The 18,851-nt window shown below is 47.2% G+C and overlaps 2 protein-coding genes across 6 annotated transcripts; one reads left to right on the forward strand and one right to left on the reverse strand.

Moving 5' to 3' along the window:
* Positions 1–121: 121 nt before the first annotated feature.
* On the forward strand, positions 122–6,367 carry ZFYVE19 (zinc finger FYVE-type containing 19). Of its 4 annotated transcripts, none has more exons than XM_021009226.2 (11): positions 124–351; positions 1,208–1,329; positions 1,728–1,781; positions 2,262–2,392; positions 2,725–2,870; positions 3,292–3,406; positions 3,549–3,758; positions 4,720–4,793; positions 5,190–5,279; positions 5,569–5,699; positions 5,837–6,367. In XM_021009226.2, the coding sequence occupies exons 1-11, from the start codon at positions 298–300 to the stop codon at positions 5,913–5,915; spliced, it is 1,206 nt and encodes a 401-aa protein (XP_020864885.1). In that variant the 5' UTR covers positions 124–297; the 3' UTR covers positions 5,916–6,367. The 4 variants fall into 4 exon arrangements, with proteins under 4 accessions (XP_020864887.1, XP_020864885.1, XP_020864886.1 ...); XM_021009227.2 differs by lacking the exon at positions 124–351 and adding an exon at positions 422–1,169 and having other exon boundaries at positions 1,261–1,329; XM_021009228.2 differs by lacking the exon at positions 1,728–1,781 and having other exon boundaries at positions 122–351.
* A 760-nt stretch (positions 6,368–7,127) lies between these two features.
* PPP1R14D (protein phosphatase 1 regulatory inhibitor subunit 14D) lies at positions 7,128–18,098 on the reverse strand. 2 transcript variants are annotated; one of them, XM_021009364.2, is made up of 4 exons: positions 17,724–18,098; positions 8,218–8,298; positions 7,833–7,865; positions 7,128–7,318 (listed from the first exon to the last, which is right to left on the reverse strand). In XM_021009364.2, exons 1-4 carry the CDS (start codon positions 17,985–17,987, stop codon positions 7,184–7,186), a joined length of 513 nt encoding a protein of 170 aa, XP_020865023.1. In that variant the 5' UTR covers positions 17,988–18,098; the 3' UTR covers positions 7,128–7,183. The 2 variants fall into 2 exon arrangements, with proteins under 2 accessions (XP_020865023.1, XP_020865024.1); XM_021009365.2 differs by having other exon boundaries at positions 7,227–7,414.
* Between the last annotated feature and the right edge of the window lie 753 nt (positions 18,099–18,851).

Genomic DNA, 18,851 nt, shown 5'->3' on the forward strand with positions numbered 1-18,851 from the left:
CTGTTCGTGTTGGAGGCGCTTTGCCCCCTGGGAGTTGAAGTTTTTTGGAGCCCATCGAAGGCCGCCTGCTGGAGGAAAAGAACTACTCTTCCCAGCAGGCATCGCTCTAGACCTCGCTGGACCCAGCCCGGTCAATCCCAGGCCTCCTGGGCTATTAAGGGGTGGGGGCACCCGGAGCCGACAGTTGTAAGGACTGGGTCGCAGCTCAAGTCTGTCTTGAGGGCCTAAGAAAGAAAGTCTGGCTGCGGAGGGGCAGTGTCCTGGAGGGCCGAGGAAGCTGACTGTCCTGCCCTGGAGATGGAGGGCAGGTGCTATGGTTGCGCGGCCAAGTTCACTCTGTTCAGGAAGGAGGCAAGTCTAGTTGTCCCTGGAGCTTGGGAGCGGCGCGCCCTCCCCCTTTAAAAAGCATCCTGCCTCCTGCACCCCCCCCTCGTCATCCCGTCTTCTTCCCTTCCCCCTCCCTCACTGCCCACCTTTCCTCCCTCGGTCCCGTCTCCGGATCGCTGACACTCCCCTTGGCTCCCTTCCTCAGGCTGCCCTTATGCACCCTCTCCTTTCTGGCCTGACCGTTTGGGTCAGCGTGTCCTCATGGTTTTTCATGCCACCGGGATCACGTGGACCCCGCTGCTAGGGATGCCTTGTCTGATATGAGCAAGGATTCCTTGGCTACCCCGGGATGTGTGGCCCTGGGCATGGTACCTGGCTCGCTTCCTGGACTGTAAGAGGAAGGAAATGCTTCAGTGTGAGAGGAGCCACACCAGACTGGAATGGAAGGATGGCCACATCTCCTTGTACCACCCTCAGCCGAGCTGGTTTTCATCTGTGCCAGGGACAGACCAAAACTGGGCAGAGCTTCACCCCACCCTATCATCACCAGCTTTCCAGAAGAAGCATAAGAATCTGCCACATCTCTGGTGGCATCAAACTGAGAAAAGGGCAAGCATTATGTGCCAGGAAGGAACTTTATAGAGGATTTTGTTTTCTCTGGTCTGCTGAGTGTGCATCTGGCTCCATCACCAACTCTGCCAGGGTTTAGACGCCACCCTTTCTCCTCCCATCTCCCCCACCTATGGAAGTGATTTCCCACTGTTTCCCTCCTCAGCATATCATATGTTCAGCATACTGAGAGATCCCTGTGGGAAAAGTACCCCAAGAGGACCCGGTGAAGTGTAAGTATGGGTTTTCTTGCCTCTTGTTTTTTGTGTAGTGTGGTTGTAAGAACTGTGGTCGAGCCTTCTGTTCCAACTGCCTCTCCTTCAGTGCCGCTGTGCCCCGCTTTGGGAACACTCAGCAGAAGGTCTGCAAGACATGCCATGAGGTGCTGAGCAGGTGAGCAATACAAATGATCGATCAAAACACAAGAGCAGCCTCTGGCAGAGGTGCTTGATCATAAACTAGTGAATGTGAAAGAGGCAAGGGGAAGGGCAGTTAGGCGGCACAATGGATAGAGCTCTGGCCTTAGAGTCAGGAGGACCTGAGTTCAAATCAGGCCTCAGAGCAGACACTTGACACTTACTAGCTGTGTGACCCTGGGCAAGTCACTTAACCCCATTGCCTAGCAAAAGAAAGAAAGAGGCAAGGGGAAAGTTCATTAAGTATGATGCTTGTGCAGCTCCTCGCACTTACCTATGTAGGTTTCTAAGTCTGTAACATAAGGATGTACCACAGTGAGGTCACGGTGGCAGTGCCCACAGGACTACATATGACTGTGAGCTTTCTCCCTGCAGAGGGCCTTCGGAGGCCAACGTCTCCAGGTGGTCACCACCTCAGAACTACAAAAAGTGAGTGCTGGATGGGGGTGAGCATAAAGACAGGGAACCCACCTCATGCTGGGCTGTAGAGTCACAGGGATTCCCTCTGGAGACCACCTTGTGACCCAAATGAATATGGAAGGCTGGGAAAAGGTCACTCCTTTCCAGGCTGCCTGGTCCAATATCCCACCCTCTGATATGGCACAGAACTTTCACCAGTTTATTCCCACCCAGTCCTGGCCTCTCTGCTACAGTCTCTAGCTGGGAGGACATAAGCCAAGATTCTCCATTGAGGTGACAGCTTTTCTACCTAGGGCACCCCTTTCCAATCTAGACTTTAGAATTTCCTGTTGATAACTGGAGAAGTCCTTTTCTTACTTACTTCTTCCCCTTACTTTGAGAAACCCAGAATGTAGGCTCTTCCCTTCCATCCCTTTGCCTATACCAGCCTGTACCACTGGTTCCAGTGACCCTAGCTTTTCAGCAGCCTCCATTCCCTTCCCTGAACAGGCGTGTTGCTGCATTGGAGGCCAAACAGAAGTTCATTGCTCCCCAGGGTGTGGTTCGACCACAGGGACTATCTCAAGAAGATCAAGTCATTGCCAAGCGACTTGAAAAACTCCGCCAGGAAACCAAGCCTAGTGAGTGGGATTGGGGATGGGTCCAGCTGAAAGCTGATACGGTAGAAAGAGGGCTGGATTTGGCGTCATCAACTTCAAAAACCCCCTCTTTCACTTACTCTGTATTTGACTTTGAGCAAGGCCTCCGTTTTCTCACCTGTAAAATAAAAGGGTTGGCCTAATTAACCTCTAAAGTCCCCTCTAGCTCAAAATCTATGATGCTGTGAACTCCAGATCATCTCAGTGGGGAGGAGAAACCTCAGCATCTGAAGGCCTATGCATAGAGAACTGGGCACCAAAAATCCTGGAGTGATCCTAGGACCTGACTTGTGGTTTCTCTGTGTGTGCTACAGAGGTGGTGGCTTCCCAGGCGGAGATTGAGGCCAGGCTGGCCGCTCTTCGGGATGAGCCTCGAGGCCCCATCCCTTCCACCAAGGAGATGGAGGATCGACTAGCTGTGCTGCAGGGCAGGGTCCCCCCGTCCCAGGCTTCCCGGCCAGTAAGAGCTGTAGCCCACCACTTGGGGGCCTTTGGCCTACCCAGCTGAACATGGGTTGAAGGATAGGGAGACAGAACAACGGATGTCTGGATAGAGTCCACATTTTGTAAGCTGGGAGGGTCCCCATATTGATTCTGACCACCATGCCCCTATGTTATATCGACTGCCACACCAGGTACCTTAATAGGGGGCTAGGGAGGGCCATCCAAGGATTCATGGAGCAAGTCCTTCGGTCCCCGGTTGAAGCCACAAAGTTGGTTATCTGAGTCCTAGTAACTCTGTTGCTCCTTATTACCCTAGATGGCATCTGTTTCTGGACAGGGGCTGTTTTCACATGCTGTTGGTACCCCATTCCTCGCCTCTCTGGGCTCCATGCCTTTTGAGTATCTCTTCCTGAGTGGGGTTCTCTGCACTGATCCAGGTCCACCAACCTCCTGACACCAGGACACAGGCCCAACAGACAGAGGACCTTTTGACGCAATTAGCAGCTGAGGTGGCAATTGATGAAAGCTGTGATCAAGAAACCTCACCTCCAGGTAATCTCTCCCTATCCCTATGCCCATCTATTCCCTCAGGGATGATTTACCATCACTTTCTGACAAGAGAAGATGGGACCATCCTAGTCCCCACTCCTCAGCTTCCCCTTCCAACTTTAACCCCATCTATGGTTTCTTTCAGGCATTTCCCTGCAAAACGACCTTAACCGGGATAGCCCAAGGGCCTGGAATATCGGCCCTGCTGAACTGGCCCACCAGCTGCTGGAAGGAGAGAAAGGCAGGCTCCTGGCCGAGGCAGCGGCAGAGCTAAGGGAGGAGAACACGCGGGAGGAGAGGATCCTGGCCCTTGCCAAGCGGCTAGCTGCACTTCGGGGCCTGGACCCCGAAGGAGGTAAGGTGCAGGGCTGGGGAACATCTGGATTTGGCCTGCAGTCAAAGGGACTGCTCCTGTCTCACCATGTGTGGTGTCAAGACTTTGGAGTTGGCAAAGCTTCCGTGCCCACCAGAGCAGGAGGCACTGAGTGGCACCCTGCCCGCCTGAAGGTAGATACAAGGCCCAGATGGGGCAGGTAAGCAAAAGGGCCCAGCTCTGATCTTCCCTATGTCCTTCACTTTCCCTAGAGCCTAATGTTGAGAGAACTCATCTGAGCAGATGCTCAGGAGGAACACGGCCTCTCTCCCTGGTCAGTCCTTAAGGCGCGTCTGATTTAGGCAACCTAGCAGGATGTACGCCAGGCTATCAGAGAAACGGCCATTCTAGGGCCGGGTCAGTGTCCTTATAACCTCTCCCCCGACCAACATCCCCAGCTGCCAGAGTGACGTTGTTAAATCAGTCTGGCTGTGTCCCCTCCTCCTCAGCCACCCCCATTCAAACTCCAGTGGTTTCCTGACTTCCAGAATCAAATAGAAAATTCTCACTAGACCCCTTCTGACCATCTTACATGCACTCTAACCACCCAGCCTCCTGGCCATTCCGTCTCCCAGTGCTTTGCATTTCAGTCACTGTCCCACCGTGATGGGAATGCTTACCTTCCTCACATCCGACCCCTGGCCTCAGTCCCACCTTCTGTAAAAGGCCTTCGCCTCTCCTTTACGCTCTCTGTCTTGTCTGTACGTAGTTGTCTGCGTGTTGTCTCACCCATTAGACTGTGAGCTTGAAGGCAGTGACCTTTCTTTGTGGTCTTTCTTTGTATCCCAGTGTTTAGCACAGTACCTGGCACATAGCACTTAACAGTGCTGGTTGACTGACTGACTGACTGCCCTAAACTGAACCAGGCTGGGAAGGGAGGCCGATGTTCACCCAAGAGACATCTTCTCCGTGTTAATTCCCTCCTCCTTTCCCTTGCTTTCAGTGACCTTGCAGAATTACCACTTCCCTGACAGCGATGAGGATGAAGAGGAGGCCATCCAGAGAGTCCTCCAGCAGGCAAGGCCTTTTTGAGCCATACCTTGCGTTCCCTGCCTCACCCGTCTCCTGTTTCTCCTCCACTGGATCATTCCCCCCGCTCCTGCCAAGTCCTTCCCCCCAGAATGGACATGTGCACACTCCCCAGGACTGGGGGTAGTTGCTGTCCAGGCCCTGCCCCTCTAGTTGAAGACCTGCTCCTGTCCAGCCCCAGTTCTGCTTTTTGCTCCCCAACGACAGTGGGGAAGCAGCAGCCAGAGTGGGGAGGAGGGTGAAGCAGGGCGGGGGGTGGGAGTGGGAGTGGCACAGCAGAGACTGAGTGGCAAAGGTTCCAGTGAGATCGGCCAAAAGAGAAGGACCCTTAGAAGTGTGGAGAAGAAGCTGCTCCTGGAAACCCTCCTCTCTTCCTGTTTGCAGCTTACAGAAGAGGCTGCCCTAGACGAAGCAAGTGGCTTCAACATCCCTGCAAAGCAGGTGCCTCTACCCCAGGTTCAGCCAAAAGCTAAGGTGAGACGCCTTGGCCACTGGCCCTCAAGTATGGTACAGAAAGCATGGAGTTCTGGATGTGAATTCTGACTCTTCTACTTACAAGCTGTGTGACCTTGAGCAAGTCATTTAACTTCTTTGGGACTCAGTTTCCTTATCTGTCAAATGAGGGGGTTGGGTTCTAAGGCCTCTAAGGTCTCTTCTAGTTCAAAACCTATGATCCTATCCATCCTTGTTATTAGAAATTGTCCCCATCCCAAAAGCGCCCTGGGGGTAACTCTCTACCTGCTGGCCTTCCGTTTCTCTGCAGGCCCTGGCTGCGGCCCCCAAAGCTGAATCAAAGGTGGTGGAGGAGCTGCCCTGGTGCTGCATCTGCAACGAAGATGCCACTCTACGCTGCCATGGCTGTGATGGGGACCTCTACTGCCCACGCTGCTTCCGGTAGGGAAAGGGGACCCTCTGCTGGGGAAGCCAGAGGCATGTGGGAGTGGGGAGGTGGGCAGAGATGGATGGCCAGGGAGCAGGTACACACGCCTGCCCTGGTCAGCGCCACTGACCGTTGCCCCTTTTGCCTGCAGGGAGGGCCACGATGCCTTTGAATGGAAAGAGCACAGGACATCCGTCTACCGCCCCCCCTGCACGGGACGAGAGCACTAACCCCGCTGGGCTTTGCTGGGATTGGTCCTGCTGGAAAGGCAGCCCTGTAGTTCATTCCTTGAGATGCTGGGGAAGAGGCCTAGGTTCTGCCTGCATCTCAGAGGATGCTCCTTGTGGGTGCCACTTGGAGTGTGGAGCTGGTGCATGAGGGAGCCCTCCTCTGCAGCCTTTGGCTTCCCAAGGAGGAGGCAGGATCCTCTTTCCTGAGACAGTGATTCAGCAAGGGAAGGGACTGGGAGTCTAGGGAAGGATGCACTCCCAAGTCAGAGCCACTGCTCAAGGGGAGGGGCTGTGTAGGAGAAGGAAAATAGAGGTCATCTGAGCATTTTGATTCTTACTGTACTAATATTATCAGTCTTAAAACCTGGCCCAAAAAGTTGTTCTCCCTCCTGGTCGCCTGGAAAACCACAGCACCTCATTAGCCTCCAATAAAATGTATTAACTCCCCAAAACTTGTGTCCTCTCTTCCCTACGGCCACAGGAGATGTGAGTCTGAGGCACCAGGTGGAAGGGGCAGGAGCAGGCCAGGGACTACTTCTGGATCTGTAGGCCCAGCCAAGGCCTTGGACCTGGACAGGGATCTGGCTTCTCACCACCAGCTTTGGGCAACCTGACACAACCACCTCAATTTCCTCAGTGCCTCTGGTGCTGGGCTTGAGAGTAGGAGGGATGCCTGAGTCTTGGGGCAAGGCCCATCGTGGACCTAAACTCCATCATCCAGCCAGTCCCCACATTGGATCGTATGCAAGATCTATGCACTGTCTGCTTCCTTCAAGAGGCAGCTAGGTGGCACAGCAGAAACCTGGCCTGGAGTCAGGAAGACATGGATTCAAATGCCATCTGAGACACTTACTAGTTGTGTGACCCTGGCCGAGTCACTTAACCCTATTTGTCTCAGTTTTGTCATCTGTAAAATGGAGATAATAATAGCACCTACTTCCCAAGGTTGTTGTAAAGGTCAAGTCCTACAACAATTGTAAAGCTGGGACAGTGACAGACGTAGCCCTGTGCCGTCCATCTGGACTTTTGCTACAAATAGCCAATGATCTTTCACCCCATTTCCCTCTGGGCCAATAAAACTCCACACTGATATCTTTTCCATGGGCTTTACCCTTCCAGATTCAAAACATGAGTCAGGGGCTTGTCAAAGAACCCCAGACACACCGACCCAGGGTCATTTGTCCAGTCACTGGGGAGGCCCAGCTGGTCTGCTAAGATGCTAAAGCTGCTTCTGCACCATATCCCCTAGGACAGTGTCCAGACATCTTTCATCCTCCATGTCGCTGGCCCATGAGTCCTGAGGGGGTGTGCCGCCCATCTCCACACACGAAGCCGCAAGGTCGAGGGGGTGGCTCTGGGAGGCAGGAAGGGTGAGGCCCACAGGGTCCATAGTCGGCTGAGATCTAGGGGTGGGGAAGGCAGTATGTAAAGTTTTATTTCTGAGGCCGGCTGAGCCTCCGGAGTTTCTTGACGCGACTAAGCAACTCGGAGATAAAGGGCTGGAAAGGAAAAAGGTGCTGACGTTACTTACACATGTCACTTCTAGTCAAAGCCACCCCTTCTGCCTTCCACCACACCACAGCTCTGTCCCTGGGAGGTGCTGACCACTATTCAGACCTCTGGGAGAGATCCTACCCACCTTCCCCCCAACCATCTCCCTATACAGAGTAAAATTAACTCCCCCGTACTCCCTTCTGAGATGACCTTCCATCTAACTCCATATATATCTTACATATATCTCGTCATTTACAACTTGTTTCCCATGTTAGAATGTAAGCTTCATGAGGGCAGGGACTGTTTTTGCCTTTATATCTCCAGCCTGACACACAGTAAGCACCTAATAAATGCTTGTTGGCTGACAGACCAGACACCTGCTCTGGCCTCTTCTCATTCCCTGGGCAAACTGGCCACACTTACCTCTGTAGGACGGACACACTCTTGGAGAATCACCTAGAAAGAAGAGAATCAATGATAAGTCACCCAGGGCAGCAAACCCTTCCCACAAACCTACAGTCTTCGGACCCTCTCCCCCAACTCAAACTCGCTGCTCATGGGGAAAAAACTATGAGTCCTTCCTCAACGAGAGCCTAAAGCTCTTCCCTAGGGTGTTCAGTTGGCCATCTCTACCCAGCGCCCTGGTCATTTCCCTTCACCTAAATTTACTCATTCCACAAAGGGCCACCAGAGGATTGTCTGCTTCTTCTTCCCCTCATGTGCCTTCAGACTCCCTGCCATACACCTCTTTAGCCCCAAGCTTCCTGTTTCTGTAGTGGGTAAAATACTCTGGAGTTGAGCCTCCTACCTGCAGTTTGCTTTTCTGTTCTTCCGTGGAGAGTTCAATGAAGTCTTCTAGGTCAAACTCAGGCACAGAGGACAATCGCTCCTGTAATGGAATCAGACAGGCAGTTTGGCATGAAAGGAAGAGCAATGGTTTTAAAAGTCAGCTCTCACATTTAGTAGCAGGGAGACTCTGGGTAAATCACTTAACCCCTCTGAAAATCTGGACTCAAATGAAATCATGGATGTAAAACATTTTGCAAACCTTAAATTAATATCTAACTGCCAGTTATTATCATCATCCTCAGTATTATTATTAGCCTACAGTGACCAGGCCTCAGGTCTGGTGATGACTACATTCCCTGAGCCTTCTACCAATGATCTCAAGCAACAGTTTTAGAGCAATTCAGGGATGTGGTGGTAAATGTTTAACAACCAGCTCTCTGAGGGGGAGGAATTATATGAGTCATTTTTCAGTCACATCTGACTCTTCATGACCCCATTTGGGGTTTTCTTGGCAGAGATACTGGAGTAGTTTGCCATTTCCTTCTCCAGGTCATTACAGAGGAAGAAACTGAGGCAAACAGGATTAAGTGACTTGCCCAAGGTCACACAGCTAGTAAGTGTCTGATTTGAACTTGAGAAGATGTCTTCCTGACTCCAGACCTGGTGTTCTATCCACTGAACCAGCTAGCTGCCCTATTGTTAAATTTAATCTGCATTATTAACCTCTTCTTCATTACTTTCCTAAGTCTAGACCAGTGGTATCAAATTCCTATAGGAATGGAGCCACTAATCCATATGTGAGGACCTGAATGACTGTATATTGACTTAGAAAACCACATATTGGCATTATCTATGTTCTATTGTGAGCAGCTAGGTGGTACAGTGGATAGAGCAGCAGGTTCCTGCCTCACTACACATTATGTTCATCCTGAAGTCTGTGATAGAACCAAACTGGCCATTTCTATGTACCTTATATATGACACCATCTCCTCTCTCCACATATTTGCACTGACCACCTGGAATGTACTCCCTTCCTCACCTCCCTTTCATAAGATATAACTCAAATGTAACCTTCTATACAAAGTTGTTTTTACAGCAACCCCCTCCCCAACCCCAGTTCCCCTCCTGACAAACTCCTTGTATTTATTTTATATGTTTATTCTGCATATTTTAAAAAATATTGATTTTCAATTCCAAATTCTCTCCCTCCTTCTAGCACTTCCTCTACCCATTGAGAAGGCAAACATGGTACTTATTATACATGTGAAGTCATGCAAAACATTTCCATATTAGCCGTCTTTCTGCATAGACTTATTTTTGGAGGCAATCAGGGTTAAGTGACTTGTCCAGGATGACACTAAAAGTGAACTCAGGTCCTCCTGACTCCAGGGCTGGTGTTCTATCCACTGCACCACCTAGCTGCCCCACTGCATGTACTTACACAGGTTCATGCTATCTCTCCCTGCCCCAGTAGAGTGAGAGCAGGGATTGTTTCATTCTTTGACTTTTTATCTCCAATACCTAGCACATATTAGGTGCTTGAGTGATTACTAGATGGAGCTGAGGAGAAGATTAGGATAGGAGACTCTACTCTGATGGGTGACATCTAAAATAACTGAAGAAACAAAGGCTCAAGCTGAATTATCGTGAGAAAATGGTGAGAAAACTCTATGCATCAGTCTTTGGATCTGACTGGGTTTCTGGTCAATACAATCTAGGTTCTTAGTTAAGGGTCTCTAAACAGCAAGTAGAGGTGGTCCAGCTTCCCAGCCACACAGGGCTGGGTTCAAACAATGCAACAGTTTTCTCACAATTCCCATAATTGAACAGAGTTTTCTCACAAGACAGAAATTGGACTAGACCCATAATTGAATAGAAAGGGAACTGAGCTAGATCCGGAATTGAGTCACAAGATGGAATCAGTATGATGATTCACTCAATTCCCACAGTTCTCACACTACTGTGACCCTTCTCCCAAATTTAGAACCTCTGCTCAGCTCCTGTATCTCCACCCCCCAGTTACACTTGTCTCTTGAGCTTTCTAGAGGGAAATTAGAACTGAGTTTAAATTCCATCCCTGACACTCACTACCTGTGTATCTATGGGTCATGGCTTCTCTGGGTCCTCGTCTGTGAAATGAAATCTTTGGTTGCCCGTATGCCCTTTAAGGTCCCTTCCAGCTTCGAATCTAGGGTCCCATGTTCTTAATCATGTTCACAACTAGAGGGCACATTCATGTTCTGTTTCAGGTCAACAGAAGCCCTGGAGGCGATGCTGAGTCTCTTCTCTTGTGGGACTCTGGTACAAAATTCAGGCTCACATCTATCTAGATTGTGTTAGGAAGTCTTTGGGGAACTGGTAGAGTCCAGACACAGAAAGAAGTAGAAGCCCCAGTGTCCTCAAAGATAGGACACTTGATCAGGGTGAGAGAGATCAGTCCTGGGTCCCATAAAATCAATAAGGTAGGTAAAGTGGGATATGACTTCCAGGTAGTGAGAATATGGCCTGGGAATAATGGATCTATCGACAAGTGCACCTATTACATGTGAGGTATTATGTATACAAAGACAAAAAGGACGGTGCAGGGAGCAAGAGGAATGGATCAAAAGTTAGAGGCCCTGGGTTCAAATCCCACATCTCCAGCTTACAACCTGTGTGACTTGACCAAGACCTTGATCTACTCTGAGTCCTTATCTCCTCATCCATAAAATAAGGGAGTTGGACAAGATGATCCCCAAGCCCTTTCCCGCTCTCAGTCTATTAACCTATGCTCATGATTCCAAGGAGCTAATCTGGCAGGTGGGGAAGAGGGAATTAAAACACTTAAGGGAATAGAGGGCAGATGGACCAGGCTACTATAATGGCCTGACCTCTGTCCACAGTGACCATTTGGCCGGGATTTCCCCAGCTAGAATACTCCTTCCTGCTGAGGACTGGGAGCCGTGCCAACTCTTGGCACTTTGGACAGTTGCCATGGTAACCTAATGTCAGATTCCGGACAGTGCTTAGGAGTGGTATTCCAGCATACCTGGGTGTTTTTCTCCTTATCTGGGGCTCCATAACTTAGAGTTATTTGGGTTTTTTTCCTCCTGCTTGGTAAAATGCAGTCCTTTTAGGAACCATTTTATTTTGATCCTAGGAGGACTAACTCTTATATACCCAAGATATGAGAATTTTAAACCAAGAATATGAGAATTTGAAATGGAAAAACATAGATCTTTAGAGAAGAGAACAGAGACAGAGAGAAAAAAAAAGAGAAAGAAAGAGAGAGAGAAAGAAAGAAAGAAGAGAGGGAGAAAAAGAAAGAAAGGGAGAAAGAAAGAGAGGGAGACAGAAAGAGAGGGAGAGAGAGAGAGAAAGAAATGGAGAGACTCTAAGTCACAAAATAACTGCAACCCCCCTCCCACAGCACAATGCCTACTAATACCAATAAAAGTGCTACAACTCAGACACTTACTAGCTTTGTGGCCCTGAGCAAGTCATTTGACTTCTTTTTCAGTTTCCTCGTCTGTAAAATGGGGATAATAATAGCAGGGTTGTTGTGAGGATAAAATGAGGTGATACATGTAAAGCACTTTGCAAACTACTCTATAAATGTGAGCTAATATTATTATTATCACTTTACTTAAGTAATTATGATTAGTTGACATTTAAAAAGAACTACATAGTTGACATCAAAAAGAACAAACTTCTTATTAGCCTGATATTCAGAGCTCTCCACAGTTTGACTCCAGATAGACCCCGTTTCACCTGTTCTACTAACCAGCCAGATTAGATTAATAGATACTGCCGAATTTCACCCTACACTCTAGCATCTCCATACATTCAAGCATTCCTCCCTTCCTGAACATCACTCTGTCTACCTCTCTGATAATTCTCTTCCTCCAAAGCCCAGTTCAGGTGCTTCCTCTTCCTTTAAGGACTGGCGAGGTGGAAATAGTTGTTGATTTGAGGTCAGCAGCTCCAGATTCAAGTCCATCACTGCCACTTCTATCTTCCACTCTGCCAAGTCCATCTCCAATCACTATGTTATCTTAGGCAAATTACTTCATTGCTTTGGCCTCAGTTTCCTCATTTGTAAAAAGAGGGGTGTGCATTAGCTGAGCAAGAGATTGATGTTTTTCGTCTCTTTATCTCCACCCTGGAAAGTGTTCAGGGCACTATCAAAGTGCCTGGAACATAGCAGGTCTTTAAATGCTTGTTGAGTTGAAAAATAGACTGGCTTTTAAATGATGCCATTTGATTAGGAGGTTTCCTTTGCTATTCTCTTTCCCAAATAACAAGAAGCAACTACACAAACCCCTTTTGAAGTCACTCAACATGTCCCAAATAGAATTCATTATCTTCCCCCCCAAAACTTGCTCCATTTCCTTAGTAAAGGGGGCCATCGCCCAGTCACGCAGGTATGACTCCATGACTCAGGTATTTGACCTCAGAGTTATCCTTGACTCATGACTCTCTCTTACCATCCCAGAACTAATCAGTGGACAAGTCCTGTCAATTCCACTTTCACAGCTGCTGCATCTGTCTGCTCCTCTCCACCACAAGACCACTCCCTTTGTTTGAGCTCTTGTCACCTCTGTTACAAAAGCTTCCTAAATTATCTCCCTGCCTCTAGTCTCTTGCCTTCTCTGATCCATCCTCCACATAACTGCCAAAGTGATATTCCTGATATTTATTTGTATCTAATTGCGTCATTCCCCAGCATAGGAAGCTCTAATGGTCCCCAGAGGTCTCTAGGATAAAATACAAACTCCTAGTTTTGGCGTTTAAAGGCCTTCACAATCTGCCTCCAACTGTGCCTTCTGGACCAATTATAAATCACTCCCTGACTTCCACTCTACATTTCAGCCAAATTGACCTATTTGCTGCTCTCCATGCCTGACACTAGCACCTCCTCTTTCTGTTGTGTCTTTGCATATGCTGTTACCCATGCCCGGCATGCTCTCCCTCTTAACTCCGACCTTTATTGAGCATCTACCATATGCCAGGCACTGTGTGAAGTGCTTAAGGAGATAAAGAAAGGCAAAAGGAGCTCATAGTCTAATGGGGGGGACAATATGCAAACAACTATATACAGACAAGCTACACTCAGGATGAACTGGAGATATAATCAACAGAGGGAAGGCTGTAGGGGATCAAGAAAGGCTTCCTGTAGAAGGAGGGATTTTAGCTAGAATTTGAAGGAAGCTAGGAGGCCGAAATGAAGACAGAGAGAATTCTAGGGATGTGGGACAACCAGTGAAAATGCCCAGAGTATTTGGAACTCAAAATTTTTAAAAATGAATACTAAAAGAAATTTGTTTACATGTAATTAAGAAAGAAAATAAAACATTAAATGATACAAAGAAAACTCCCAGAGCCAGGAGGTGGAAAGTCCTATGTAAGGAACAGAAAGGAGGCTGGTGTCACTGGACTGAAGATTACTTGGAGGCTAGGATGCAAGATAGAAGACTGGAAAGGTGGGAGGAGGAGAGATGATGAAGGGCTTTGAACGCCAAGCGAAGGATTTTCTATAAGATCCTAGAGGTAATAGGGAGCTACTGGAGTTTACTGAAGAGGGGGTATGACCTAGTCAAACCTGCATCTTAGGAAGATCACTTTGGTGGCTGAACAGAGGATGGAATGGAGAGACTTGTTTGTAGCAGGCAGAACAACCAGCTGGCTATTACATAGCCCATGGGTGAGGTGATAAGGGCCTGCACCAGGGTGGTAGCAGTGTCAGAGGAGAGAATGGGGCATATTAAAGAGAAGTCCTGAAGGTAAAATCAATAGTGCTTGGCAACAAATTGGATATAAACAGACAGTGAGGGAGTGAAGAGTGGCTGCAGACATAGAGGTTTTGAGCTGAGGTAAACTGGAAGGATGGAGGCAGCTAGGTGACTCAGTAGATAGAGAGCTGGACCTGGGGTCAGGAAGACTCATCTTTCTAAGTTCAAGTCCAGCCTCAAACACTATTGGCTGTGTGACCCTGGGCAAATCACTTCACCCTGTTTGCCTCAGTTTCCTCATCTGTAAAATGAGCTGGAGAAGGAAATGGCAAACCACCCCAGCATCCATAGAAAACCCCAGTGGAGTCATGAAGAGTTGGATATGACTGAACAACAATAATAATGATAACTTCTTCAACAAATAGGGAAGTTAGGGAGGGAGGAGGGTTTCAGGATGATGATAATGAGTTCACTTTTGGGTATGTTGAGTCTTAGCGCCATGGAGTTCTAAGATGTCCAGTAGGTGATTGGAGATGGGAGACTAGAGGTCAGCAGAAAGGTTGGGTTGGATAAGTAGACTTGAGAATCATCTGCATAGATGATAAATGAATCCACGGGGGCTGATGAGATTACCACATGTAGAATCTCTAGTTTCCTGGAAAGCACAGCTCAGGTAGCACCTCCTAAAGAGTGCCTTTCCTGATACCCTATTAACTAGTGCTCTCCCCTCCCTAAATTTATCTTATATTTGTATTTTGCATTTACTTGGTTGTATACATATTTTTTCTCTCTTAGTATAATGGAAGCTCCCTGAGGGCAGGGACTACTTCATTTTAGTCCTCTTCTCCCCAAGTGCCTAGCACAGTGTTTGACACGGGCACAAAGTATGGGTTCAGTAAATGCTTGTCAAGTTGAATTGAAACCCAAGTACTATCTCGGTCAGTTGGGAGCTTACAATCTAATTATAATCACACAGTCATGCCCAGAACAATTGAATCTGAACATTGTGACATTGTAAAAACCAAACCATCTCAAGGAGGAAATATGAGAAGATACCTGCCCTAATTCCTTTGAAGAGGTGGAGTCCGTGGGTGTAGAACACTGCATAGCATGTCAGATTTTTCTATGTGAATTTTTTTTCCTCTTCTTTTAAAAAATTTGTTATTGCTGGAGAGACTTACATGAACTGATGCTGAGTGAAGTGAGCAGAAGCAGGAGAACGTTGTACACAGCAACAGCAAATTGTACGATGATCAACTATGATAGACTTACCTCTTCTCTGCGATACAACTATCCAAGACAATTCCAAGAGACTCATGATGGAAAATGCTATCCACACCCATATGCGTATCAAAGCACACTATTTTCACCTTTTTTATTTTTTGTTTTTTATTCTCTTGGTTTTCCCCTTTTGTTCTGATTCTTTTTTTCACAACATGACTCACAACATGACTAATGTGGAAATATATTTAATATGATTTTATGTGTATAATGTTTATCAGATTGCTTGCCATCTTGGGGAGGAAGGAGGAATGGAGGAAGAAAAAATCTTATAAAAGTGAATGTTTAAAACTTTCTTTACATATAATTGGAAAAAATAAAATACTATTAAAAATTTGTTATGAAGTATGGCTCTAGGTGTGGAAACACATAGGAAAATGTAGATGATATATTAAAAAACTATCAATAAGAATCTGTTAAAAATAACATCTGTAAAAACTAACATGTTATAAAAATAACATTTAACTTCATTAAAAATAACAAAATCATTATTCCTCTGGGACGGAAAAGGTTGGAGCCATGAGTTAAAAGAGGACAAAGGGATAGACCAGAAGACATAGAGTCCAAGGACACCTATTTGAACCCAGATCTGGCTGAGTAAAAATAGTGACCACTTACCCATGATGAAGACCAAAACATGTCTTTGCCCTATCTGGGAAGCAAAGGACCAGGAAGAAGGAATACATGTTTATTAAGTACTTGGTACATTCCCGTCACTGTGCTAAGCACCTTGCAAATAATATCTCCTGTGAGGTAGCTGCTGTTATTATTCCCATTTTATAGATGAAGACACTGAGGCAGGAAGCAGTTCAATGACTCGCTCAAAGTCACATGGGTAATAAGCATCTAAGGCTGAACTAGGGTCTTTCTGACACCAGGCCCAGTGCTACATCCACTGTGCCACCAGGTGCCTCTGGAAAGCCAGAGACAGAGCCAGAAACTAGTTGTGAGAAAAAGTCCAGATTAGCAGACTAGCACCAATTTCGATCACCAGCAGCCTCTCTTAGGGCCACATGTGTGAAATTGAATTAAGATCTATGCCGCTCCATGCTTTTCAAAGCACTTTGATGTTTATTCATCACAAGCACCCTACCTCCACGGGGTTAGTGACCCTCCACCCCCAGTCCATCCCTAGAATATCAAAACTTGGAAGGAACCTCAGAGGTTATTTTATCTGTGTGCATGTTATCTTCCCCATAGATTGTAGGGTACCTGAGGGCAGAAAAAAACGTCAGCTTTGCTCCTGACTCCCCAGATCCCTAATGCCTACCACAGGGTCTAGCACGCAGTAGGCCCTTTTTAAAAACTTGTTAATTGATTCACTGATGAATTGATCGATCTGGTTCAAACCCCTATTATAAATGAGGAAAATGAGACCAAGAAGGATAAAGTGATTCACCCAAGGTCTCACATCAAGACAGCAGCAGAATCAGGATTAGAATAAAGTTTTCTAGATAGTCAACATTTTTTTAGCTTTCTGTTTTAAAGAGATTATTATTGATCTCTTTTGTTTTTACATCATCTAATTTTCCCTCCTGTACTCCTCACCACAGAGTAAATATTTAATAACTATTTGTTAAATTGAATCAAATTACTAAGGCAAGTAATATCCCCATTTTATAGCCGATGAAACTGACACCCAGAGGAATCTTACCCAAGATCCCACAGCAACTTAGAGGGAGATCTAGATGGTGCAGAGGATAGAGTTCTTGATTTGAAGTCAGGGAGACTGGAGTTTTAATCCAGCCTCATTTACTAGCTGTGTGACCTTGAGTAAGTCACTTGATCTTTCTCAGCCTCAGTTTTCCCATCTCTAAAGTGAAGAAACTAATGACATCTACCTCACACAGTTGTTGTGAGGATCAAAAGAGAGCAAAGACAGGGTGTCCCACAAGTCTTAGTGCAGTTTTAAGCTATTAAAATTAAGCTATAGGGACAGCTAGGTGGTGCAGTGGATAGAGCATTGGCCTTGGAGTCAGGAGGACCTGAGTTCAAATCTCACCCCAGACACATAACACTTACTAGCTGTGTGACCCTGGGCAAGTCACTTAACCCCAGATTGCCTCACCCCAAAAAAAAGATAAGAATAAGAATAATAATAAAGATAAAAAAATTAAGCTATCAAAATTGTACTAAGACTCTTGGGAGATCCTGTAATATAGTGCTTTTGCAAACTTCAAAGCACTATCTGAATGCTATCTATTATTATTGTTATTGTTACAGCTGTCACTAGAATCCGTATTTCTTGACTCCTACTTCTACTCCTACTCTTTCTCAGTGCTCTGTCGTTACACCAACCTGAACTTTTGTCCACTAAGGAGCAGCCCCAGTGAATCTTTGACAGAAGGTGCGAAGAATAAGTCCCATTTTTCACAACAGAAAGCTTTTATACCTGCTTGTTTCCCTTTCCCTCCAGCCAGTCACCTAGTCCTTTCTGATCTCTGGCTCCTTTATCTCTCTCCATTCTGTCGCTCCAGCCATCCCCTTTGCTGCCCACCTCTCCCAGGCATCCCCAGATCCCCTCTGTCCACACCTGGTACAGCTCCTGAAGCTGGGAATCCACCCACTGCTCTATCTCTTGCCACGTCTGTAGTTGTCCCAAGTCATACTTCACTGTCAAGCGGCTTGGTCTTCGGGCCTTTGGACCTGGAGCTTTGGAAGAATCCATCTGGGGCTTTGAGTGCTCCTCTTTGGATGTCCTTTTCTCAATAACGTAAGCCCACTGGACCTGCTTCATGTGGTTCTCCGGGTCCCTATTGGGCATTGAGTCACAGGGAGAAGGGCATGAGGAAAGCATGGGCGTCTAGCTCTGCACAAGGAGTTGGGAATAACTGTTCAGGGAGTGACAGAGATAATATAGGAGTAAAGGAGAACAGGAGGAAGGAAGGTAGGGACAGAGAGACTACTCTTAGGTGCTGGGAGGGGCCAAGGGACAAAGGTCCCAGAAAGCTCTGGTCACCAGCCTCCTACTCCTGCTCTCCAATTGGTGCTGTTTCAGAGATTAGTTTATTTATTTCACTAATAAGTGAAAATAATAGCAGAGGGTGCAAAGAGCAAGCAGCCTCAGGCCCCAGGGAGGTGCAAAATTCCATGTTAGCGGCATCTAGAGGCCAGGCAGATAGAAACAGCTTAGCTTCTGGGCTGAACAGGGCTGAAGTTGAGCCAAGGGCTGGATGGTGGGCCTGAGGCTGAGTCCATGACCTGAGCCAAGAGCAAGATCAATTCATTTCAACAAACATTTATGATTATTAAGTACATTTTACGATTAGGAGTGGCAATGTGACATGGTGAATAGAGGCCTCGAAGTCAGGAAGATCTGGGTTCAAGTCTTCCTTCTGACACATGAGGGCTGTGTGACCCTGCGTAAGTGACTTAACCTCTCAGCAAGGTTGAGCCCATAACTGAGGAGGTGCTGCTATGCCTTGGCAAAGGCAGTTTCTTAACTTTGGCTCACTGGTTGAGGTAGGGGAATTGGAATACTCCTTTCTCCCCATTGCCACTTCCAGGTTCTCCCCATCTCCCTCACTCAGTGACACCTCCTCCTTTGAGGTTCATGCTCTTCATATCTATCACCCAATCAAAATCCTGGTAGCTACTGTCTACAGACCTCCAAGGCATTGCCCTTCCTTCCTCAATGATTTCATTATCTGGCTCACAACTT

Source organism: Phascolarctos cinereus, unplaced genomic scaffold (genome assembly GCF_003287225.1).
Source record: "Phascolarctos cinereus isolate Bilbo 61053 unplaced genomic scaffold, phaCin_HiC Scaffold_3;HRSCAF=262, whole genome shotgun sequence".
In the NCBI taxonomy this organism is placed as follows: Eukaryota; Metazoa; Chordata; class Mammalia; order Diprotodontia; family Phascolarctidae; genus Phascolarctos; species Phascolarctos cinereus.